This window comes from Dendrobates tinctorius, unplaced genomic scaffold (genome assembly GCF_039654945.1).
Source record: "Dendrobates tinctorius isolate UK_male_01 unplaced genomic scaffold, ASM3965494v1 ptg000176l, whole genome shotgun sequence".
Taxonomy (NCBI): Eukaryota; Metazoa; Chordata; class Amphibia; order Anura; family Dendrobatidae; genus Dendrobates; species Dendrobates tinctorius.
This window is the reverse complement of record NW_027361843.1, coordinates 772,203-798,128: the sequence shown is the minus strand read 5'-3', so window position 1 is coordinate 798,128 and position 25,926 is coordinate 772,203. Positions and strand designations below refer to the sequence as shown.

The following is a 25,926-nucleotide window of genomic DNA, read 5'->3' as shown; positions in this document are numbered from 1 at the left end:
CATATTAAGAGTTATTCTAAACGTGTGTGTTGAACAGCACAGAACTCTTCAGTAGCGTCTTCACTTCCTTGTTCTTGGGAGGCAGGTACTCCTTCCTTACTGATGGATGTGGCTCAGTAGATTCATCCTACTGTTGAGTTTATCATGCCACTGAGACTTCTAGTCTGTAAGTGGCTTGTTCTGAAGTCTACACTATTATCACTGTATTTGAATATAGAGATAGCAGTGCCTTTGAATAAGATAAGCCACTGGCTCAAGTAAGCAGTGTTTAGGAGAAATGATCTGAAAACTGCTGAGGAGTACAGGCTGGAGCTTGTGATTTTGCAGGACTGATAATGGCAGCTCTGGATCAGAATCTGACCATGAGTATAAGGTGAGCAGCTAACTACTATATAGAAATTATTGAGCTGGAGAGAGCTGAATGGGATCTTGGCTTGGAATATAGCTACTGTGTATACTCTACCAGGCTCTGGTGATTTATATTCTTAGCAGCAAGCTGTAAATGTAATATAAGACTTCTCACAGAAGGAGTGCCACAGCAGATAGAAAAAGGAAGTCGGTTGCAAACTTGCTTACTTTCGACATGTCTAACTATACCAGTTTCATAAAAAGAGAATAACCATTTCCATTTTTTTTTTAAAAATTGTGAAAATGCACAATTTTTTTTACTGCAAATTAATTTGTTATCAACAGGATTGTAATCGTAGCTTTATTATACAGTTATTATGCAAAATATGATTGATTAATATTTTGTCTTTCTTTAGCTACAGGTCGGAAGTAAAAGCCAGACAGGATGTAAAACCTGACATAAGGCAGCCACCTTATACAGACTACCGACAGCCATCAACAGACTACAGGCAGCCTCCGGTAGATTACCGACATCCACCAGTAGTTGATTACCAGCAACCTCCTCCTATGGACTACCGGCAGCCGCCTCTAATAGAATATCGGCAACATTCTCCTGACACTAGGCAATACCCACTCCCTGACTATCGGCAATTCCAGGTGGGGATTTTCATTGTTCCACCTTTATTTTTTAAAATGACTGCGTTTTTATATAAAGACATTTAATTTGGCTATTTTTAGTGTGTGTGTTTGTGTGTGCATTTACGAAAAAGGGAAAAAAGCAGTTTACAACATGATTCAGAATTATAAATAATAAGGGAAAACAAAAGATAAACATTGGCGAAATGCCTATCTTCCCTTTACTCATTTTTTACATCATGACTTGTGGTCATTGGTGTGAAGAACTTGCCACATCTTGGGATGTACATGGCAGCTAATCCAACAAAATGCTCCAGTGAGAAAGTGGCTATGATTAAAAGCTTCACTTACACTCAAGTCCAGGATTTGATCCCTTTCAACTTAAACTCCAATCTCTGCATTAGAATCCCATATACAGCAATGTTGACAGTGGTCACAAAGGTAGGGGCTTACAAATTTCAAGCCATTATAGAAAATCACATCTCTTTATGCAAAGTTCCATTTATTACAATTACAAAGTTTATTATTTTAGCTTATCAAGCATTATGTTAATAATTAAAGAAGCTTTCTTGAGCTTGGAACTTATCTCCTGTCCATTGGATAGCAGATAACTTCTTAATAGCAGGCCATCCAACTTCTCTGACCCCTCCCAAGGAATGGGGCTCTTCAGAGTGTCACTTCAGTGGTGGTGGGTCACACACTCTGTCGCTCAATTCTGTCTTATGGGAGTACTAAAGACCAGCCAAGAGCAGCATTCAGCCACCTCCAGTGGTCCCATTAAGAATGAATGGAGCAGCAGTGTGGTTGATCGACCATCGCTTCATGCATACGTGGCTCTTCAGAGCCCTAGTTCTTTGGATCAGTAGTTATCTCAGCGGTCGGATCTACAGCAGTCAGGAAGTTATCCCCTTTATTTTTATTTATAAGAAATAATTAGAGAGAAGGAGGAAGCAGCTGATGAGGACTTGGTCATTCCTGTTACATTTTATACAATGCAATGCACATATACCTTTGACTGTCCAAACCTTATAACACTTTCCCTTCTCATTTTTACCCGGCGCAAAGAAGCACACTTTCAACCAATTCAAAAGAAGCACCTTTTATTGGAGAGTAACCATTTGAAACAACTCTCATCTTTTACATAGCACCCATTGTTGGAGGGGTATGATCGCAGCTCTCACATTAACCATCGGAAGATTGTGGGGATATGCCACCGGACTCCCGGCACATGTTACCCAGTCTTGCTCTTCCGCCAACGCTGCGATTTTCATCTTTTGCTGAAGCGAAAAACAACTCCAAAACAGATCCATCAATCAATCCAACCAAAGGGAGGGAGGGTGGGCTGCTCTTGAATCCCGGGTCAAAGAGGCTGAGGAACCTCCGGCCCCACAATTTATACCAGCGCTAGGCCAGCCCCCAAACTGGAAGGAGTTGCCAACAGCCAATGGAAAGCATCCCTATCAGGTATGAAAAACCTATTAACCCTTACTACTCACCCCAGGAAAAAATGAGAAGGATAAAACCCACCAGCTTCCCATAGTTGACCAGTCAATGGTCCCCCGCAGATAATGCTGGGTTCATTCAGACTGTCCAAACCTTATAACACTTTCCCTTCTCATTTTTACCCAGTGAAAAGAAACACACTTTCAACCAATTCAAAAGAAACACCTTTTATTGGAGAGTAACCATTTGAAACAACGCTCATCTTTTACATAACACCCATTGTTGGAGGGGTATGGTCGCAGCTCTCACATTAACCATCGGAAGATTGTGGGGATATGCCATCGGACATGTTACCCAGTCTTGCTCTTCTGCCACGGAGTAGCGACGACTTCAAGGAGCTACGACCCCCCACCCATAACAAAAATCGCTTCTTCAATACCATCCTGTAAACCTGACAGGAAAATATCCAGTCCAAAATCCGAAATGTGCACCCCATCCAGCCACAGTAGCCTGGCATTATTCCCCTCTAACTGCATGTGCCTTACAACAATACCACCCTTAAAGTGCACAAAACGTGATTTACGTTGATTAACAGCTCTGCGTGTCCTTTCAATCCCAGCCCAATCTCTTGCCCCTCGCCACACCAATCTAGGAATTATTTCAGACCAAACCATGACCAGCTGTGCAAAAAACCCAGAAAACTTGTCTATATCTGCCCGCATTAACGTTAGCAGTTCTGTTAGTTATGTCGACCCCAAATCATTTCCTCCCGCGTGTACTACTAAAATGATGGGCGATGCCACTACACTCGATATTTAAACCACTTCTAGCAGTACCTGCGACCATATCAATCCCCGAATACCTCTCCAATTTACTTCCACATTGTGAAAACCCAGAGTCCTCCCGCCGGGGCGCAACTCAGCTCTCTGCTCCGTCCAAAAGACGTATGAATGTCCCAGTATCTAAACACATGGCCTGGCGTGACCTAAAATGAAAAAATAGTTAGCATTACATAACCCTTATTTATCTATACAGTTAACAGCTCAGGCCTAATATAACGGAAAAAGCACGTGGAACGCCACCTTCCTAACCTCATTATTTCTTCATCTCTAAAGCCCGCGCAAGCTGCTTCCGTTGCTGCGCCAATTCTAAATGAATGCGTGCCGAATTTGCCCGGCGGGAGACCCAAAAATACTAAAATCCGCCGCAGCCATGCCGAAAACTGAAATCTAGTTAAAGGAGACCCGTCAGCATGCACAAAGAACAAAGAACTATTAGGTCCTACTTCCAAATACCTCGTTACCAACGCAATGGGGCATAACGGACCAGGAATGGAAAACAATGAAAACCATAGTCCACTACCCATGGGATCCGTTTTTGAACGCCGAATACGAATGCGTACTCCCCCTTTGCACAATGATACATCATTGTGTTGTAAACCACCCAACACTCGGGAAGACGGGGACACCAATTCACTAACTCACAAAGCCCCGAAAAAGGCCACGCCAAAAGCCGCTGAAAAAAGTGTGGATTCAAATGCAGAGCTGCATATTACATTTGTGCCGTCATTAATTCTAACTAACAGGGTAAGAGAAATAGGATGCCTAGCGAGATTTGAACTGCTCAATTTCTTCCAACCCTTTAAAGCTTGTTGTAAAATAAAACACTTCGTAACTTCCTCCCAACCCCACAGCTTAAAATGAAAAGACAAACCTGACAACCTATTTCTTACGACTGCAAGAAGAGCCCTTGGCATGCAAATGCTGCATATAAGCCAAAGTTGTCTCCAACCTTGCCTCGTTACGATCACCCACCGGAGGATTTCCCTCAAATTCCCACCACTCGTGCCATGCCTTACCATATGAGTTCCACGTTGATGGAGCTACAGACGCTCGTACCAATGGCATTAGGAGGTTTCTGGAATTTTCCAAAGGTGTCCTGGGCACCGCATTCCTGTCTGTTCGGCGAATGGAGCGAGCTCCCGAAACCTCTGAAAATCAAAACGTGACAATGAATCAGCCATGGCGTTCTCAATCCCTGGGACATGCCGAGATCGGAACCAGATATTTCAATGTAGACATTTTAATACCAGGAAACGAATTAGCTTCATAACCGGAATGGAAGATGATGACAAATGATTCACAGCATGAACCACACTTTCATTGTCCATCCAAAAGCAAATACGAGAATTCCGCAACTGCTCACCCCATAACTCCACAGCCACAATCAATGGAAAAAGCTCAAGCAAAGTGAGATTTTTTTATCCACTCATTTTTTTCCCATCTTTTTGGCCATCATTCCGTGCACCACTGGCTACGAAATATGACCCCGAAACCTGCGGAACTAGCCGCATCAGAAAACAATGATATCTCCTGACATGACTTCTCATTTTCTTGAAAACATGTGCAACCATTATATTTCAACAAAAAACTCCTCCAAACTCTTAAATCTTCTAACAAAGGAAGACCCAGATGAACCCTATGATGAGGAAGCTTCACACCCCGAGTAAGCATAGCCAAACGACGAGAAAAAATTCTGCCCATAGGCATTACCCTACATGCAAAAGCCAACAAACCCAGAAGCGATTGCAATTGCACTAAAGTCACCCTTTTTTGAGACAAGAATCCATCAATCAAATTCAATAATTTCTTAATCTTTTCAATCGGTAGACGAAACACCATGTTAACCATGTCAATCTCAATACCTAAGAAACATAGGCAGGTGACTGGGCCGACCGTTTTCTCCTCACTTAACAGAACTCCAAACAAGCTCATAAGCTCTCTGAACTTAGCCAAAACTCTGCCGCAATCATCCGACTCCACTGGACCTACAAACAAAAAATCATCCAAATAATGTGTTATCCATCTCCACTCAGTTTCCACCTTCATAACCCATTCCAAAAACCTGCTAAATAGCTCAAAATATCTGCATGAAATGGCACATCCCATAGGAAGACAAGTATCATAATAATAGGCACCATCAACAACACAACCCAATAAATGGTGGCAATCCGGATGAACAGGAAGCAAACGAAAGGCGGACGCAATGTCCGACTTGGCCAATAGAGCACCACGCCACGCCTTACGTATCAACCCTACCGCTTGACCAAAAGAAGCATAAACCACTGAAGACTCTTCAGCACTAATTCCGTCATTTACCGACGAACCTTTTGGGTGAGATAAATGATGAATAAGCCTAAATTCTGCATGCTCCTTTTTGGGAACAATTCCTAATGGGGAAACCCTAATATTTGAAAAAGGAGGGGCAACAAACGGGCCCATCATCCAACCTAATGACACCTCCTTATCTATCTTACTTGCCAAAACTAGCGGAAGCTCCCTGGCTGATTTCAAATTTGACAAAAACGTTGGAAGTTTGGAAAACTTGAATGGTATGAAAAACCCATACCTGAAACCCACTCTCAACTGCGCTTCAGCCCCCTCATTGGGGTACCTGCTTAACCACGACTCCATCATGGTGATTTTCACCGGTGTCTTTGCTATCTTCCTGAGATGTTGCTCTGGCAAGAGCACCTTTTGTGCTACCCCGTGGGACCACCGCATGATGAGCACTCATGTTTATACTTGCATAATCCATAAAATCTGCAGTGTCCATCATTGAACAACCAACACGTCCCCGGCCTACGAATGCCGGCTGGCCCCGAACCAAGCTGTTGGCTAGGGGCCCCGGAATGAAAGGGCTGACTGCTTTTTTGAGACAACATGAGCCTCAATCAAGAATCAGTGGCCTTAACCCCCCAACCCAACTGCGTGTTAATGGATAATCGGCGCCGAAAATCTTCATCATACCTCCACCATGCGTCTTATATTAATTATAAATAGTATCCATATAGAGAAACAACTGCGAGCAACACTCGGGATGCTTCTTACCCATAACACATACCAATACAAAAAATGCTTGAAGCCAATTATTAATTGTTTTTGCAACTTTCGGTCGCCTCTCATATGGCCTGTCTGCCTGCCAACGCTCGCGATCAACTGTATTTTGTTCCGGGGATAACAGTAGCCAAATATCAACATAAATATTAGCCCAAATTTTTTCAACAGTCTCTTGTTCTAAATGGGAACCTAATGGAGTTACCCCGCAGTAAAATGCATCCTTATGAATATCTGCTCTCAAAGATGGAGCAGGCTGTTTGGATATTCTGGTTTCTGACAGAACTTTCGGATTCAGAACCAACTTTTTTCCTTCCAAAATACTCCTGAGATTTTCCATAGTTACAAATCTATCCTCCGATCCCCCCCAGGCTCCCGCATAAGAAAACTCACCACTCGCCACCTCTGCAACCGGATTCGACGATTGACCTGCCACTTCTTCTACTTCGTTCACCCTCTGCTAGTCCTGCCGGCTCCGCTCTGATTGCCGCATCGATGCCCTACTCCGTCCTCTCGAACTCGATAATGAATGACGTCGCGATGCTCTTGACCTGCGGCTGCACCTGGACCTGGATCTCCTCCTCCTACAATGTCAGTGCTTGCTATGACTTCTGAGACCCTTTTTCTGAGTCAGATGAGGAGGACGAAGACCTCCAATATTTTCTTCTCAGCACACCCCTTCGCCTCAATCTTTCACCTGAAATTTCCCCAGCAGAAACACCTACCAGAACCAAACCCACGGAGGATGGGCACCTCACAACCTGCTGCTGTGGGAGACCCCATGCTCCCAAACTGCTGACAAAAGCTGAATTAACAGCTATATCCGCAGCTGTTATTCCCATTTGTGACTGGTTTTGAGACGGAGATAAACTCACTCCAGCTGTTTGTGAAGTAATGCCAGTACCTGCAACCATTGAAGGTGCCACCATTGCTGGCTGTAGGGTGGCGGCCTGTGAGGAAATGCACATATTGTGCAACGACTGCAGCTGCACATTTAGTAGCACCTGTGGCTGAGCAGTCTGCACAGTTATAGTGTCCAGCAAGGGCGACACGGGAACCAACACCTGGTTATTTACCACTTGGTTTCTACTTCCCGCATTTTCTGGTAAATGTTCTCCCATTTTCTGCTGTGCAGCACTATTCTGCATCTCATTTTCCCTAATACGTCTCCCTTCATCCCCCGTAGAGCAATTGCCACTATGGCTGCCACCCATTTCAGCGGCTATAATGTCCCCTCCCTGTGATGTGGCTTGCTTTGACGCTAACACCTTTCCTTCAATATATGCGTTAACTGCTGTGTGCTCGCACAGCCCCTCAGACCCGAGCTCCTATATGCAGGGCGGCCACACTTTTTTCCTTTCCTGCCCCTTTTCCTTCCCTCACACACGAGGGGCGGGGCCACAGACAATCTTCCCGTCCCCTCGCTATTTGCTAACATTGTACCGCCCGGAGCTGCTTTTTTCTGCAATGCAACTTTCTCCGAGCACTGCATCAACACTGCTATCCACCCCAGTCCTTCCCTGCCTATTCTTTCTTAAATCTCCGCTTCCCATGTCGCCATTCCTGCACACCTCACTGCTGCACCGTGGCACCTTCAGCTCTTGAATCCCGGGTCAAAGAGGCTGAGGGACCTCCGGCCCCACAATTTATACCAGCGCTAGGCCAGCCCCCAAACCGGAAGGAGTTGCCAACAACCAATGGAAAGCATCCCTATCAGGTATGAAAAACCTATTAACCCTTACCCCAGGAAAAAAATGAGAAGGAAAAGACCCACCAACTTCCCATAGTTGACCAGTCAATGGCCCCCCGCAGATAATGCCAGGTTCCTTCATTGTTTGCTGAGCCTGGCCTCTGAAAAGACTCAAAGAACCATTCTATTCTCACCTTTCCTACTCAGTGAAAATAAAGACATAACCTTCTATTTTCACATGATTGCTGCCTTTATTGAAATATTAAAGAATAAAAGTGATTTATTTTTTTTTTTGCTAAATATAGCACGTGGTTAACCAGAGTAGAATGATTTCATGTTGAGGAATCTCCGCAGCTTTTATCCGCAGCAGACATTAACCCTTTAATAAACTTTTCATTTCTTTTTAGGATTATGACTACTTTACAGTAGAGATGGAAAAGGGAGCTAAAGGTTTTGGATTTAGCATACGTGGCGGGAGAGAATACAAGATGGACTTGTATGTGTTAAGGCTTGCAGAAGATGGTCCTGCAATACGAAATGGGAGGATGAGGGTAAGTTCTATCCAATCTTTCTTCATGTAGTGAAATAGTTCAGAGCAAAGCATTTTTATATATGTTGTGTGTTCCCTAATGTAGTACCAAATTATTAATAGGTGAAACGTATAGTTAGAGACTTCAAACTTTGACATTACATTGGTTGACCCAATACATAAAAAAATACTATATCACTGGAACAAAGTGGCAGCAGTATCAGGAAAGAAGTATGCCACTCGCATCAGCTCTACTCTGCTTACTCTTATAGTAAGACATTGGGCACAATTCATCAATGCAATCCTGCCAATTTTTTGGCATGAAACCTCTCAATTAGTAACATTGATTTGAAAAAACTGTATCAAAATGTCATTTTAAAATGTAGATAGTTTTCTGATTTTCATCAATGTGGCTTTTTCCAGATTTTTTAGACAGATTCATGAAATGCAACTTTGTAGAAAAGTAGCACAATTTGGTGCAAATCCACTCCAGTCTTCCGCTGGAGTCATTTTATGTATGGCAGTTTGCAAAGTGTGCAACTTTTTAAGCCAAAAAAAAAAGTTAAATGCATTAAAAGACCTTTTAGGGTTTAAAGCAAGATTCATGAATCGCATTTGACATTTTTTATGAATTGGCACAAGAAAAATCAACATAAAACACAAGTCAAAAAGGAACGGTATCTGAAAAAACTGCAATTGATGAATTGGGCCCAGTGACTGTACCTGACCTTTAGGCCTGAAATAAAAGCTGAGCAGACAGACAGCTGTTTCTCGTGTACAAGCAATTGGTGGGGAATAACTGCCAGACCACTACAATAGGACAACCTGGTGATACGATGTCAATGTCTATCTTGAAAAAATCCATTTTATGGGTTGCATATAAAGGTGCTTCTCACAAAGTTAGAATATCATCAAAAGGTAATTTATTTCAGTTCTTCAATATAGAAAGTGAAACTCATATATTATATAGAATCATTATTAATAATAATAATCTTTATTTTTATATAGCACTAACAAATTCCACAGTGCTTTACAGTTTGCACACATTATCATCACTGTCCCCAATGGGGATCACAATCTAAATTCCCTATCAGTATGTCTTTGGAATGTGGGAGGAAACCGGAGTGCCCGGAGGAAACCCACGCAAACATGGGGAGAACATACAAACTCCTTGCAGATGTTGTCCTTGGTGGGATTTGAAACCAGAGTGCCCGGAGGAAACCCACGAAAACACGGGGAGAACATACAAACTCCTTGCAGATGTTGCCCTTGGTGGGATTTGAACCAAGGACCCCAGCACTGCAAGGCTGCAGCGCTAACCACTGAGCCAAGTGTTAATTTCTGATAATGTTGATGATTATGGCTTACAGACAATGAAAACCCAAAAGTCATTATCTCAGTAAATTAGAATACTTTATAACACCAGCTTGATAAATGATTTTAAAATCCGAAATGTTGGCCTACTGAAATGTATGTTCAGTAAATGCACTCAATACTTGGTAGGGGCTCCTTTTGCTTCAATTACTGCGGCGTGGCATGGAGGCGATCAGCCTGTGACACTGCTGAGGTGTTTTGGAAGCCCAGGTTGCTTTGATAGCAGCCTTCAGCTCATCTGCATTGTTAGGTCTGGTGTCTCATCTTCCTCTTGACAATACCTCATAGATCCTCTATGGGGTTAAGGTTGGGCGATTTTGCTGGCCAATCAAGCACAGTGATAATGTTGTTTGTAAACCAGGTATTGACACTTTTGGCAGTGTGGACAGGTGCCAAGTCCTGCTGAGAGAATGAAATTTCCATCTCCAAAAAGATTGTCGTCAGAGGAAAGCATGAAGTGCTCTAAAATTTCCTGGTAGATGGCTGCACTGACTTTGGTCTTGACAAAACACAATGGACCAAAGCCAGCGATGACATGACTCCCCAAAACCATCACTGATTGTGGAAAGTTTACACTAGACCTCAAGCAGCTTGGATTGTGTGCCTCTCCACTCTTCCTCCAGACTCGGGGACCTTGATTTCCAAATGAAATGCAAAATTTACTTTCATCTGAAAACAACACCTTGGACCACTGAGCAACAGTCCAGTTCTTTTTCTCCTTGGCCCAGGTAAGACGCTTCTGGCATTGTCTATTGGTCATTGGACACAAGGAATGCGACACTTGTAACCCATGTTTTGGATACGTCTGTGTGTGGTGGCTGTTGAAGCAATGACTCCAGCAAGCAGTCCACTACTTGTGAATCTCCCCCAAATTTTTGAATGACCTTTTCTTAACAATGCTTTCAAGGCTGCGGTTGTCCCAGTTGCTTGTGCACCTTTTTCTACCACACTTTTTCCTTCCACTCCACTTTCCATTAATATGCTGTCAAGTCGCCAGTCTTCCCTATGATTGTGGAGCCTACTGAAACAGACTAAGGGACCTTTTTAAACACTTAGGAAGCCTTTGCAGGTTTTTTTTTGTTAATTATTGTAATTTACTGAGATAATGACTTTTGGGTTTTCGTTGGCTGTAAGCCATAATCATCAACATTAACAGAAATATACACTTGAAACAGATCGCTCTTTGTAACTGAAATAAATTAATTTTTTCATGATATTCTAATTTTGTGAGAAGCACCTGTATTTGGATTCTATGAACTTAATCATTTTTTACCAGCACAATTTGAAAAAATACAAAACTTTAGTAGCATATAAGGGTTTTCAGAATGGAGTCTGTAATTAGTCTATTGAATGCAAAGATCTTCCACTTTCATTTATATTATGCTTTTACATAGAATCCACAGGCCTGTTTCATAGTTTTATTATTTTGTATGATTGAATGGTTTATAACCTTTTAATGCAAGTTTGGTTGTTTGTACGGTAGCATGGGGAATAAATGGTAAATGAGAACTCTGTTTAGTAAAAACTGTAGTAATCAAGCAGGATGAATAAATAGGTTAAGCATGGCCGATTAACACAGCAGTGCTTTGTGGCATAATTTCCTGCTCCATCAGGTCACAGGGAAAAAAAGTAATTTTGTCTAGATTGCTTTTATTTCCATATTCAAGCCTAATTGCTAAGCACACTTCTAAATTATTTTATGATTTTTTTTCATAGAAAATGTAGGAGTATTACTAACAGTCCTGTACAATAATACAGAAAAGATTACCTGGAAAATGAAGCATGGATTTTTGTGATAACTCACCGTAAAATCCTTTTCTCCGAGACGCTCATTGGGGGACAGAGATACTGTAGGGTGTATTCTTCTGCCGCTAGGAGGCTGACACTAAGTGGAAAAAAGAGGTTAGCTCCTCCGTCATATACACCCTCGCCCCTATTGCGGGCAGAACTCAGTTTGGTGCCAAAGCAGTAGGAGGACAACAAAATCAGCCTTAATACAGGTACAACATGCCCAGAAAAGGACCACCCTTATATCACATAAATAAATGCGTATTAACTAAACAAAAACAGAGCCAACTGGCTAATAGGGTGGGTGCTGTGTCCCCCAATGAGCGTCTCGGAGAAAAGGATTTTACGGTGAGTTATCACAAAAATCCATATTTCTCCTTTGTCTCATTGGGGGACACAGATACTGTGGGACGTCCTAAAGCAGTCCCTGGGTGGGAGATTGACTCACCAATCCAAGCTACATGCACCTCTTGTTTAAAAGGTGCACCACCGCTGCTTGGAGAATCCTTCTACCCAGGCTCGCATCTGCCGAGGCCTGAGAATGGATATTATAATGTTTGGCAAATGTGTGCAGGCTGGGCCAGGTTGCTGCCTTGCAAACCTGTTCCGTCGAAGCCTAGTGTCGAAGCGCCCAAAAGGCACCCACTGCCCGGGTAGAGTGCACTCTGATCCCTGCTGGAATCGGCGTGCCTCTAATGCGGTAGAACCCCTGAATAGCCAAATGAATCCATCTGGCTATGGTCGATTTTGAGGCAGCGAGTCCCTTCTTGCGCCCTTCGGGGAGCACGAATAGCGTGTCCGTCTGACGAAAGGGTTCCTGTTGTGAGCTCATTTTCGGGTTTGCCTCTGGCTTCTGGTGAGGGTTATGAAGCTGGCTGTGCTGACAGAGGAGTAGTGAGTTCTCTATCTGGACTCCCTCTGTTGGTGAAGGGAGGTAATGAAGCTGATCTAAATGGTAGAGACCGGCCACCTGAGGAAGAGGACTGCGATTGGACATCAGGAGTTTCTGATTGGATTTAAGGCAGCCGACTCCCTAGTTTCTTGCTGATGATTTTTCCTGACTGTGGCTTCTGGTTTCCAGTATGGTTCCTGCCTTCCTAAAGCTAAGTTTTCTCTGCTATTTTTCATATGAGTTTTGTCTGGTTTACTTAGTTTTTGTGTTCAGCCAGCCATGGCTGGGACTGGGCTGAATCCCCATTTTGTCTCTGATCAGTTGATCTCTTTTGCTCTGTCTTCAGAACATACCTGAGTGCTAATATAGTGATTTGAAGTCTAGCGACTTCAGGGCCTTTTTCTATCAGACGTGTTGGACTTTTTTTGGCAGGGTTTTTTGCGTGATTGCAGACAGCAGCTTTTCTTTCCTGTCCTTTCTAGTTAGTGAGGGCCCCATCGTTTGCTCAGCCTATCTTTCTACCTGTGTTTGTGTTTTCATCTTGTTTCACCGTCAGTACTTGTGTGGGGGCTGTCTTTCCTTTGGGGTCTGCTCTGGGGCAGTTAGTTTTCCCCTTTTCTTGCTTTAGGCTTATTTAGTCCTCCGTCTGTGACAAAGGGTCTAGGTTCATCGTAGGAACGCTCCCCGGCTGCTGCTAGTTGTGTGGTTAGGATCAGGGATCTGCAATCTGCATAGTTACCAACCTCTCTGGTTTTCTGTGACTTAGCTTGTTTTGTTTTTTCCTCCTCGGTGACCCATTCATAACAGCGTGCCTCCTGTGGCGACCACCGTTCCTGGGCTGTGTGGTGGCAAAACACCGCTTCCCCACCAAGGAGACTGGCGTCGGTTGCCATTACCAGCCATTGATTTGGGGGGAAAGGTTTCCCCTGGGCCAGAGAGGAACTGGTTATCCACCATCCGAGCGACTGCCTGACTTGAGCGGACAGTCGGCACCGCTGATTGAGCATGAAAGGATTCTTGTCCCAGGCTGACAAGAGGGCGTGCCGGATCGGATGGTATAAGGGACTGGTTGGCGAAGTGTCCGGACTCCCTGCCGGAGAGCTAGCGCCTTTTCCTGAGGGAGAATTACCAACCCTCAGCAAGTGTTGAAGATCATTCCTAGGAAGGAGGTCCTCTGAGCTGGCACAAGGGATGACTTCTTTGCATTGCCAACCATCCTAAGCAGGCAAGAGTATCTAGCGTGATGTTGACCTTTTCCTCGCATGCCCGTATTGACGGGCCCTTGACCAAGAGGTCGTCCAGATAAGGCAAGACGACTATGCCTCGAGAATGCAGTGTGGCCATGACAACTGCCATAGCCCTTGTGAACACTCTGGGAGCTGTGGCTAGCCCGAAGGGTAGCACTATGATCTGAAAATGTTGATCGCCAATGGAGAAGCGTAGAAACCTCTGATGAGGAAAAATGGGAATATGCAGATATGCGTCCTGCATGTCTATTGAGGCCAAGTATTCTCACTGCTCCATGGCCAATTTGACTGAACGGAGAGACTCCATCCGGAAATGTCTGATCCTGATGAATTTGTTCAAAAGCTTCAGCGACATTGACCCAGACGTGGTGAAACCAGGGTAGGCGGCCGCCCACTTTGCCGGTGTCGTCTGGTAAAGGCCTCGAGTCATTTGGTCGGCGATCTTTGGGATCTGGATCCCCTCGATCTGGGCTGCTGAGTATGCATTCTCCCCAATGGGTTGGCTCTATATGAGACCTGCTGCTCCCTATCCTGGTTGGGGCGGCCTGAGGCGGCGGAATTGGCAGCTGTAGTCCACCCGGGCTTGCGAAAGGCCTGAAAATGGGTGACAAAAAAGCGTTTTGACCTTTTGTTGAGGGAGAAACCCACTCTTTCCTCTTGTGGAGTCGGAGATAAGTTGATCCAACTTCTCCCCAAATTGGTGGCCGCATTGGTAAGGCAGGGAAGTCAAGGACTTCTTAGAAGTAGAATCAGCTCGCCATGTCCTTAACCATAGGGCTCTTCTGCCCCACGCTTCCAGCTCATCTCAGGACCTCTGCCTGGTCCCTGCCAGACCGGACTTCTACATATGGCACTTTAGCCCCTCCTGCACATTCATACTGCCGTGATTGCTTCTTTTTCTCTTTTTCTCTTGTGCTTTAAGTGAGGTTTGAAAAAGACCCGACATAGGGTCGAAACGTTACCTCAACGCACTATTCCCCTGTGGTGTCTTCAATAATAAAAAAAATTTTTTGCATTGAAAATCAAAATTTCCCAGAGTGCAGCTGTTTTCTCTTCACTGGATGACTGTCTGGACTAAGTTCCAGGTTCAGCTTGCACCTACCTCATATCCACAGAGTGCACGCCTTGTCTGTATCACCACAGAACTTGTATTAGCGGCAAGTGCCGAGCAATTGTCCGCATCCAAAGACGCATTGATTACACAGTCTCCAGCCATCGCCCTCTGACCTGCGACCTCGAAATCTCTGCAGGTAGATCCTGCTCCTGCGCGACCTTGTTTAATGTTTCTGACCATGATATCAAAGCCTTCGCTACCCAAGTTGCTGCGAATGAGGGAGCGAGCGCTGACCCTGACGCCTCATATACTGAGCGAGCTAAGCTCTCTATAAGGCAATCCGTGGGATCCTTAATTGAGGAAACACTAGGGATGGATAGCAGGGTCTTAGTGGCTAGGCGCGAAACCGGAGGATCCACCATCGGGGATTCCATCCATTTTTTACGGAGGTCCGGAGCAAATGGATACCTTGTATCGAGTGCCTTTTGACCTGAGAAATGCCTGTCTGGACATTCTCTGGGCCGCTGCACTATGTCCTCAAACTCCAGGTGAGAGGAAAAAATCCTGTGCGGGTGCTTCACTTGCTTAAATGCCACTTCATGCCCCGTAGCCACTGCGGGATCATCCTCAATCCCCAAGGTCTGATTGACGGCTTCTATGAGGCTGTCCACTGTTTCACGTGACGCTGGAGTATCCAGGTCAAGGGGCTCATTTGAGTCAAATTCTGAGGTCTGCTCGCTATCAATCACTGGTAACGGGGAGCGAGAGCAGAACTTACGGATGCCAAGGCACCGGATGGACTGGGCGACATCATGTGGATTTGTTTCCCTTGGGTCTTCCTGGAGTGAGAGCGGCCCCTGCAGGTGAGAGGCTCTTGTGAGGTGGAGGTCCCTGCTAAGACCGGCGAGTCACTGTCCCTGCCCCATCTGAGGCCTGAAGGGACTCAATTGCATGACCTGTGACAGTGATAGGACCCACTCTGGGGGGCTTGGCACCTTGGTCTCGGTCGCAGAGGAGGATGAACACTGAGGTTCTGTTAGGCGTCGAGCTCCGGGCGCTGCACAGCGGGAATCCCGAGCCTTGTCCTCTGCGGTCTGCCTACACCAGCATTCTGGGTTCGGTCGCAGGGGAGGGCTCCTGAACGCGTTTAGAGTCACCGGCTTTGCATAATCGCTTGCTCTGCGCCCGCGGAAACGCAGCCCGACAAGAGATGCATGCTGCTTCTTCGGACATGCTGTATCTGTCCGCTGCTGGGGATAGGGGGAAGGAGGTAGCACCTCATTTTCCCTGTGGTCTCCCGGGCAGCACTTACCCCAATCCTGTGCCCCCCATTCCTGGACGCCTCCGCACAAAAATCGCGCACCACCAGCTGTGGGGCGGACCGCCAGCATATAAACCGGTCCAGGGGCGGTATTTCCGGGTCTGCAGCCTAGCCACGCTCCGAAGCCAAGGACTAAATTTATCCCCCGCCCAGGCCTGGGGGGCAGCCACCGGAAGTGACAAGTGGCCCGGAGGCGGAACCTCCGGTCGCGGCCTAGCTTTGACTAAATCCGCGGCCTCAATTTATCCCCTGCCCGCGATGGGGGGGAACGGGGGGGGCGCTCCATGGCGCCACAAAAAAATGGCGTTACTTACAGGCGCGGGCTTCTCCACACTGCTCTGCAGCCACTGGCTGGTGGCATCTGACAGCTAAGGGCTCCAGCCCCGAATCTTTGCCGCAGGAGCCCTCCCAGGCCCTCTCCTCACTGACGATCCTCTTCAGCTTCCCAGTTCAGGTATGTGAGGGGGCCTTGATATAATAGGATGGTGCAGGCACCCTATCTCCATCTAACCCCTTCAAGGGGTGAGGAGAGGGACCGTCCGCCGCCTTGCAGCACCGCAGTCTAAGCATTGGTGGAGCAGTGGGGGCCGCACGGACTAGTCTTGTGCCTCTGTACAGTCCATGGTTTGAATACCTAGGGGTGGTCAGGGCTAAGTCCGGCATTGTGTCCCATGTCGCGGGAGAGGATACATGGAGGGACACTCGCACGTGCTCGCCCGTTGATGGTTTGGGGAAATCGGACCCATCCAATAGGATCCGTTGCCCCTGTCTCATCTTCACAGATGGTAAAAATAAAATAAAAAAGGTCTGGGGAAAATGGCCCAGATATGTCCCACGGTGCGGGAGAGGATACGTGGAGACGATACTCAACACGTGTGCTCGCCCGTTGATGGTTTGGGGAGATCGGACCCTTTCAATAGGGTCCGTCGCCCCTGTCTCATCTTCATGGGAAAAAAAAAAAAGAAAAGGCTGGAGCAAAACCAGACGTGTGAGTCTTCATGGACACTAAGCAAAAAACTGAGTTCCGCCCGCAATAGAGGCGAGGGTGTATACGACAGAGGAGGAGCTAGCCTCTTTTTTTCACTTAGTGTCAGCCTCCTAGTGGCAGAAGCATACACCCCACAGTATCTGTGTCCCCCGATGAGACGAAGGAGAAATATAAAGGAGAGCTCAATGACATTAAGGAAAAAAGGTTGAAAAATAGTGAAAAATGTTCTCACCTTTGTTGAATGAAACAGAAAAAAATTCTTATACAGTCTGGTCAATGTAAAACTCCTTTGTCACCTATGGATTCAGTAGCAATAATTCTTATTTTATTTATTAAAGCCTAGGTTAATTTACAAAATTATTTTTCTGCAAGCTATTATGAACTGAGTATTGTGCCCCATGTAGCTTTGCATCTACCTCTCATGACCGTTCTGTATATTCTACGCTTTCTTCTCCCAGGGAGACTTTCTATATAGGTAGAGAGCAGTGTATGGACAAATGTGCTGTGATATTTATGCTGAATATAATACTTGTTTCTGCATATAATTTGCAAAATGTTATTTTCTAATATTCTACAACCAAGCTAAATGGAAACTATTTTGGTCTAATAAAATATACAGATTTGTTTGTATCTAAAGTTGAGCGACTTTTGGTTTTTTAGGGTCGCGTTTCGTTTCGTGAAACCCGACTTTTCCAAAAGTCGGGTCGAGCAAGATCGTCCGATTATAGGGAAAAGTCGGGGTCGTCCCGAAACACGAAACCCAATGTAAGTCAATGGGGAATAAAAGTCGGCAGTGAGAGGAGGACAGGAAACACACCTACAGTGCCCATTTGAATGCCAAAAGCATCAATTCTTCTTACTTAAGCTTGTCAACCTTAATTAACTTCATAATACAAGTTACGCACTGAAAAATGGGGGTTATTTGGCTAAAGTTGTGGGGGGGGAGGGCTGGCTGCAGGTTTTCATGTGCCCTGGGCGAAAGAGCGCCCCTTTAACACATACCACAACTCATCATGCTCCGATACGGCAGATAAATAGCGGTATAGTACAATGAAAAATACCTCACTTTTTACATCTCATGACGAGGCCCATCTATTTCTCCATACAGAATCATTGGTCCCATATAATGTTTGAAACAGTATATGATGAGCTCCACATAATGCTACAGTATATGTTGGTCCCCATGGATGAAGCTCCACTGTCTTATGGGCCCAAATAATGCTCCAAACATAATGGGCCCCATTTCTAATGCTCTAGTGTATAATGGGCCCTGTAAATGCTGCTCCAGTGTCTGATGTCCACCTTTGGAATGTTCCAGTGTATGGTGGGCCCCATCTATCATTCTCCAGAGTATAGTGCTCCCCAAAAATTGCTGTCCCAACATTGAAAACAATCAAATAAGTCTCCTCGCTAGGGAATCCCTGTACTTGTCTGGACAGGTGCTGTAGCTTGCTTAACAGCTCGCCAGCCGTTCTCACGCCCAGTATGGATTGCACGTGATTGCACAAAGGTTAGAAAGGGTACCGTATCCCTGGATAACATGTATGGATAGCGTACACATTCAAAATATATGTCTCAGGAGGCAGGCTCAGACGGTGTCAGGCCCAGTATGGATTGCACGTGATTGCACAAAGGTTAGAAAGGGTACCGTATCCCTGGATAACATGTATGGATAGCGTACACATTCAAAATATATGTCTCAGGAGGCAGGCTCAGACGGTGTCAGGCACAGTATGGATTGCACGTGATTGCACAAAGGTTAGAAAGGGTACCGTATCCCTGGATAGCATGTATAGATAGCGTACACATTCAAAATATATGTCTATACAGCATGAGGCAGGCTCAGACGGTGTTAGGCCCAGTATGGATTGCACATGATTGCACAAAGGTTAGAAAGGGTACCGTATCCCCGGATAACATGTATGGATAGCGTACACATTCAAAATATATGTCTATACAGCATGAGGCAGGCTCAGACGGTGTTAGGCCCAGTATGGATTGCACGTGATTGCACAAAGGTTAGAAAGGGTACCGTATCCCTGGATAACATGTATGGATAGCGTACACATTCAAAATATATGTCTATACAGCATGAGGCAGGCTCAGACGGTGTTAGGCCCAGTATGGATTGCACGTGATTGCACAAAGGTTAGAAAGGGTACCGTATCCCCGGATAACATGTATGGATAGCGTACACATTCAAAATATATGTCTATACAGCATGAGGCAGGCTCAGACGGTGTTAGGCCCAGTATGGATTGCACGTGATTGCACAAAGGTTAGAAAGGGTACCGTATCCCCGGATAACATGTATGGATAGCGTACACATTCAAAATATATGTCTATACAGCATGAGGCAGGCTCAGACGGTGTTAGGCCCAGTATGGATTGCACGTGATTGCACAAAGGTTAGAAAGGGTACCGTATCCCTGGATAACATGTATGGATAGCGTACACATTCAAAATATATGTCTATACAGCATGAGGCAGGCTCAGACGGTGTTAGGCCCAGTATGGATTGCACGTGATTGCACAAAGGTTAGAAAGGGTACCGTATCCCCGGATAACATGTATGGATAGCGTACACATTCAAAATATATGTCTATACAGCATGAGGCAGGCTCAGACGGTGTTAGGCCCAGTATGGATTGCACGTGATTGCACAAAGGTTAGAAAGGGTACCGTATCCCTGGATAACATGTATGGATAGCGTACACATTCAAAATATATGTCTATACAGCATGAGGCAGGTTCAGACGGTGTTAGGCCCAGTATGGATTGCACGTGATTGCACAAAGGTTAGAAAGGGTACGTTATCCCTGGATAACATGTATGGATAGCGTACACATTCAAAATATATGTCTATACAGCATGAGGCAGGCTCAGACGGTGTTAGGCCCAGTATGGATTGCACGTGATTGCACAAAGGTTAGAAAGGGTACCATATCCCTGGATAACATGTATGGATAGCGTAAACATTCAAAATATATGTCTATACAGCATGAGGCAGGCTCAGACGGTGTTAGGCTGAGTATGGATTGCACGTGATTGCACAAAGGTTAGAAAGGGTACCGTATCCCCAGATAACATGTATGGATAGCGTACACTTTCAAAATATATGTCTATACAGCATGAGGCAGGCTCAGACGGTGTTAGGCCCAGTATGGATTGCACGTGATTGCACAAAGGTTAGAAAGGGTACCGTATCCCCGGATAACATGTATGGATAGCGTACACATTCAAAATATATGTCTATACAGCATGAGGCAGGCTCAGACGGTGTTAGGCCCAGTATGGATTGCACGTGATTGCACAAAGGTTAGAAAGGGTACCGTATCCCTGGATAACATGTATGGATAGCGTACACATTCAAAATATATGTCTATACAGCATGAGGCAGGCTCAGACGGTGTTAGGCCCAGTATGGATTGCACGTGATTGCACAAAGGTTAGAAAGGGTACCGTATCCCTGGATAACATGTATGGATAGCGTACACATTCAAAATATATGTCTCAGGAGGCAGGCTCAGACGGTGTTAGGCCCAGTATGGATTGCACGTGATTGCACAAAGGTTAGAAAGGGTACGTTATCCCTGGATAACATGTATGGATAGCGTACACATTCAAAATATATGTCTATACAGCATGAGGCAGGCTCAGACGGTGTTAGGCCCAGTATGGATTGCACGTGATTGCACAAAGGTTAGAAAGGGTACCGTATCCCTGGATAACATGTATGGATAGCGTACACATTCAAAATATATGTCTATACAGCATGAGGCAGGCTCAGACGGTGTTAGGCCCAGTATGGATTGCACGTGATTGCACAAAGGTTAGAAAGGGTACCGTATCCCCGGATAACATGTATGGATAGCGTACACATTCAAAATATATGTCTATACAGCATGAGGCAGGCTCAGACGGTGTTAGGCCCAGTATGGATTGCACGTGATTGCACAAAGGTTAGAAAGGGTACAGTATCCCTGGATAACATGTATGGATAGCGTACACATTCAAAATATATGTCTATACAGCATGAGGCAGGCTCAGACGGTGTTAGGCCCAGTATGGATTGCACGTGATTGCACAAAGGTTAGAAAGGGTACCGTATCCCTGGATAACATGTATGGATAGCGTACACATTCAAAATATATGTCTCAGGAGGCAGGCTCAGACGGTGTTAGGCCCAGTATGGATTGCACGTGATTGCACAAAGGTTAGAAAGGGTACGTTATCCCTGGATAACATGTATGGATAGCGTACACATTCAAAATATATGTCTATACAGCATGAGGCAGGCTCAGACGGTGTTAGGCCCAGTATGGATTGCACGTGATTGCACAAAGGTTAGAAAGGGTACCGTATCCCTGGATAACATGTATGGATAGCGTACACATTCAAAATATATGTCTCAGGAGGCAGGCTCAGACGGTGTTAGGCCCAGTATGGATTGCACGTGATTGCACAAAGGTTAGAAAGGGTACCGTATCCCCGGATAACATGTATGGATAGCGTACATATTCAAAATATATGTCTCAGGAGGCAGGCTCAGACGGTGTCAGGCACAGTATGGATTTGACGGCCCAGATTACACAGCGGAGGAGCAGGAAGAGGTAAAGATTGCAAATGCTGGGGCCCTGCCCAAGCAAGGGGGGCCCACTCGTGGGCGTCGGTACTGGCACTGGGCCCCTCATAGTACAGCGGTGTGTCTGACGGCGGGTGTGCACCACCACCGTCAGAGACACTTGATTGCACTATGAGGGACCCTGTGCCAGTGCCCGCGCCCAAGAGTCGGCCTACCCACCTGTCCAGGGCAACGGCACTCGCACAGTGTCGTGCGGTAGGTGGTGACCCCGGCCATGGGGGGGGAGGCAGCACAGTTAGGGAGTTTTAGAAAGTGGCATATGTTGATGTTGGACATTCAGCTGATGCAAAAGGCGAAATAGGTGAAGTACCAGGAAGAGGTGGACCAAAGCAAGCCATTTTTCTGTCACCCTATGTGTCATCAGGGGAAGGTGGGACAAAATCCTTGGAAACCCATGCGTGGTTCATTTTAATGAAGGTTAGATCATCCACATTTTGGGTTGACAGACGGGTCCTTTTTTCTGTCAGGATTGATCCAGCTGCACTGAAGACTCTTTCCGATAGCACACTTGCAGCTGGGCAAGCGAGCTCCTGTAAGGCATATTGGGCCAATTCAGGCCAGGTGTCCAGTTTAGCGGCCCAATAGTCAAAGGGGAATGACCTGTGTGGGAGAACATCGATATGGGAGGAAAAGTAGTTTGTAACCATAGTTGACAACTGCTGTCTCCTGTCACTTTCCATCGATGCAGTATTACCAGTTGTGTGAGCGGTATTTGAAAAATCAGTCCACAACATTGTCATGAAACCCCTGTCTCCAACGCCACTTCTGCTGTGTGCACCACGAACACCTCTGCCAAGCTGCCCCCGGCCCGTACGACTCGTGTGAGAACCATCACCGCTGCTGTGTGCTGGGAATGCCTCAAGCAACCGATTTACCAGAGTTGCTTGTTTATTAGCCAATATTAGGTCAAGGTTCTCCTGTGGCATGATGTTTTGTAATTTGCCTTTATAGCGTGGATCCAGGATGCTGGCCAACCAGTAGTCGTCATCGTTCATCATTTTGGCAATGCGGGGGTCCCTTTTTAGGATCCGCAAGGCATAATCTGACATGTGGGCCAATGTTCCCGGTGTCAATGATGCACTGCGAGTGCTGGGTGGAGGAGCACTTTCTGGCAAATCCACATCCCTCCAGTCACGCACAAACCCTGTACCAGACCTTGCCACGCCAACATTTTCACTTGCCCCACGAGATGCATCCTCCTCCCCTAAGTAATCATCCCCATCATCCTCCTCCTCCTCCTCTTCTTCCTCCACCTCGTCCAGGAGAGGTCCCTGAGCAGACAATGGCTGAATGTCATCAAGGATTCCCTCCTCCTCTTCCTCCTCATCAACATTGGCTGCAGACGCCTGCTCCTTAAGGTGCGTCAAAGTTTGCATGAGCAGACGCATAAGTGGGATGCTCATGCTTAGGATGGCGTCGTCTGCGCTTACCAGCCGTGTGCATTCCTCAAAACACTGAAGGACTTTACAAAGGTCTTTCAGCTTCGACCACTGCACGCCTGTCAACTCCATGTCTGCTCTCAAAGTGCCTGGCCGTGTATCCTCCCACAAATGCATTATGGCCTGCCTCTGCTCGCACAGCCGCTCCACCATGTGCAGGGTGGAGTTCCACCTTGTTGCAATGTCGATAATGAGGCGGTGGTTGGGAAGGTGGAGCAATCGCTGCAGCTTCTGCATACGAACGGAGTGTACAGGCGACCGGCGGATGTGCGCGCACAGTCTTCGCACCTTCTGGAGCAGGGCTGTTAACTCCGGATAATTTTTGAGGAAGCACTGCACCACCAGGTTCAAGGTGTGAGCCAAGCAAGGTATGTGGCTGAGTTTTGAAAGGGCTATGGCTGCCACAAAATTACGGCCGTTATCACTAACTACCTTGCCTGCCTCAAGATGTACACTGCCCAGCCATGACTCAGTTTGTCGCTTCAAGTACTCGGCCAGCACCTCGGCGGTGTGTCTGTCGCCCAAACACATCATCTGCAACACAGCCTGCTGACGCTTTCCACTAGCTGCTTGATAGGGGGACACATCGTGTGCAACAGTGGCAGCTGCAGATGGAGTGCTCGTACGACTGCGCTCTGTGGACGAGCTTTCGCTTCTGGAGGAGGAGGAGGAGGGTCGAACGCCTACAGCCAACTATTTCCTATACCGTGGGCTAGGCAGCACTGTCCCACCACCGCTGTCCCCTGTGGACCCTGCATCCACCACATTAACCCAGTGCGCAGTGATGGACACGTAACGGCCCTGGCCATGCCGACTGGACCATGCATCAGTTGTGAGGTGCACCTTTCCGCTCACTGACTGCTTGAGTGCATGGACAATGCGGTCTTTCACATGATGGTGGAGGGCTGGGATGGCTTTGCAAGAGAAGAAGTGGCGACTGGGTAGGTCATAGCGTGGTACTGCATAGGCCATGAGTTTGCGGAAAGCTGTGCTTTCCACCAACCGAAAGGGCATCATCTCAAACGAGATTAGTTTGGCAATGTGGGCGTTCAAACCCAGTGTACGCGGATGAGAGACTGAGTACTTTCTTGACCTACTCATAGTGTCTGGGAGGGTGAGCTGGACTTGAGAGCTGCATATGGTGGAAGTAGCGGTGGACAGGGCGGACTGAGAGAGGGTTGATGATGGTGATGGAGTTGGTGTTCTTTCTGATGGCCTAGAATCAGTCTTTCGTTGATATAACAGTGGGATTCCCTGACTGCTGTGGTCTTGCAACGACACCTCAACATTTGCTGCTGTGCTAACCGGTGGGCTTACAGTGGGGGAAACAATGTAGCGTTGCTGACTACCTTCGTTGTGATCAGTTGCACATGTGGCACTTGAGGTTTGGTGTTGTGTCCACGCTTGCAAGTGCATGCTGGTTAAATGTCTAAGCATGCAACTGGTATTCAAATTTTTCAGATTTTTCCCTCGGCTAAAGGTCTTTGCGCACTTCTTACAGATAACCTTGGCCTGATCATGAGGATTTTGTTCAAAAAAGTGCCACACTGCACTCTTCCTACTTTGGCAGACATTTTGCGGCCTAGCACGCTGTGATCTTTTGACCCTCTGGACAAGCTGTCCAGCAACTCTTTTGATGTTTGGAACCTGTCTTTGGAGTGCTCCGGGACTGCCAGATAACAGCTATTGCGATGTCGATGTCTGCTGTGGATGCTCCTCATCTGAGCTATTGGAAGCAGCACCCTCTTCCCCCAATGGATGCCAATCTGGGTCAACAACTGGGTCATCCATCACCTCCTCTTCTATGTCATGTGCACCTTTCTCTGTGTCACCATGTATGGTGGTATAGTGTGCGGGAAGGGGCACCTGAGTCTCATCAGGGTCAAAATCTGGCTCTGTACACTGCGAGGACAATGTAGTGCTCTGAGTGAATGTACCAGCAGAATCATCCATCAGCGGCTGTGCATCAGTGCACTCCATGTCAGATTCATCTTGGCCTGGGTAATTCACCATTTCACTTGATAATCCAGGCATGGTATGTGAAAACAGCTCCATGGAGTAATCAGTAGTATGGCCTGCGTCATCCTTCAATCTTGGTTGGGGTGAAGGACACAAGGAAAGGTGTGGTTCATGAACATGAGCCTCCAATGACGACTCAGTGCTTTTACTTTTTACAACTGAAGAAGAGGAGGCGATAGAGCTGGAGGCTGAGTCAGCAATGTAAGACAAAACTTTTTCCTGATGCTCTGCCTTTAAAAGCGGTTTGCCAACTCCTAGAAAACTAAGCGTTCGAGGCCTTATGTAGCCAGACGATGACGCAGGGTCAGCACCTCCTGCATTCGGTCCTATTTTGCTCTTGCCACTACCATCAGATCCACCACCAACACCATCATTACCAGCTGCCAACCCCCGCCCAATTCCACGGCCTCTTCCACCAGCCTTCCTCATTTTTGGTAGAAATGTAGACAAAATCCAACAAACTATATAGTAATGTAAAACAAGGTACAAGGTGTCTATAGGACAGGGGAGATTTAGAATTTCTGCACACACTTGTGGACAGTGGACACTTTTGGATTGTGTGAGACCCACTGATATCTGAGCACTATGTGACACGCTCGATGGCACAGCTGCCTGTG

General features: G+C 46.3%; 1 protein-coding gene across 1 annotated transcript in view; it reads left to right on the top strand.

Moving 5' to 3' along the window:
* MAGI2 (membrane associated guanylate kinase, WW and PDZ domain containing 2) overlaps positions 1–25,926 on the top strand; it is a 1,360,388-nt gene that overhangs the window by 1,235,358 nt on the left and 99,104 nt on the right. The window contains exons 19-20 of the mRNA XM_073551424.1: positions 765–1,005; positions 8,421–8,564. Of these exons, the coding sequence (XP_073407525.1) occupies positions 765–1,005; positions 8,421–8,564 (385 nt within the window). The remainder of the gene's footprint in view (positions 1–764; positions 1,006–8,420; positions 8,565–25,926) is intronic.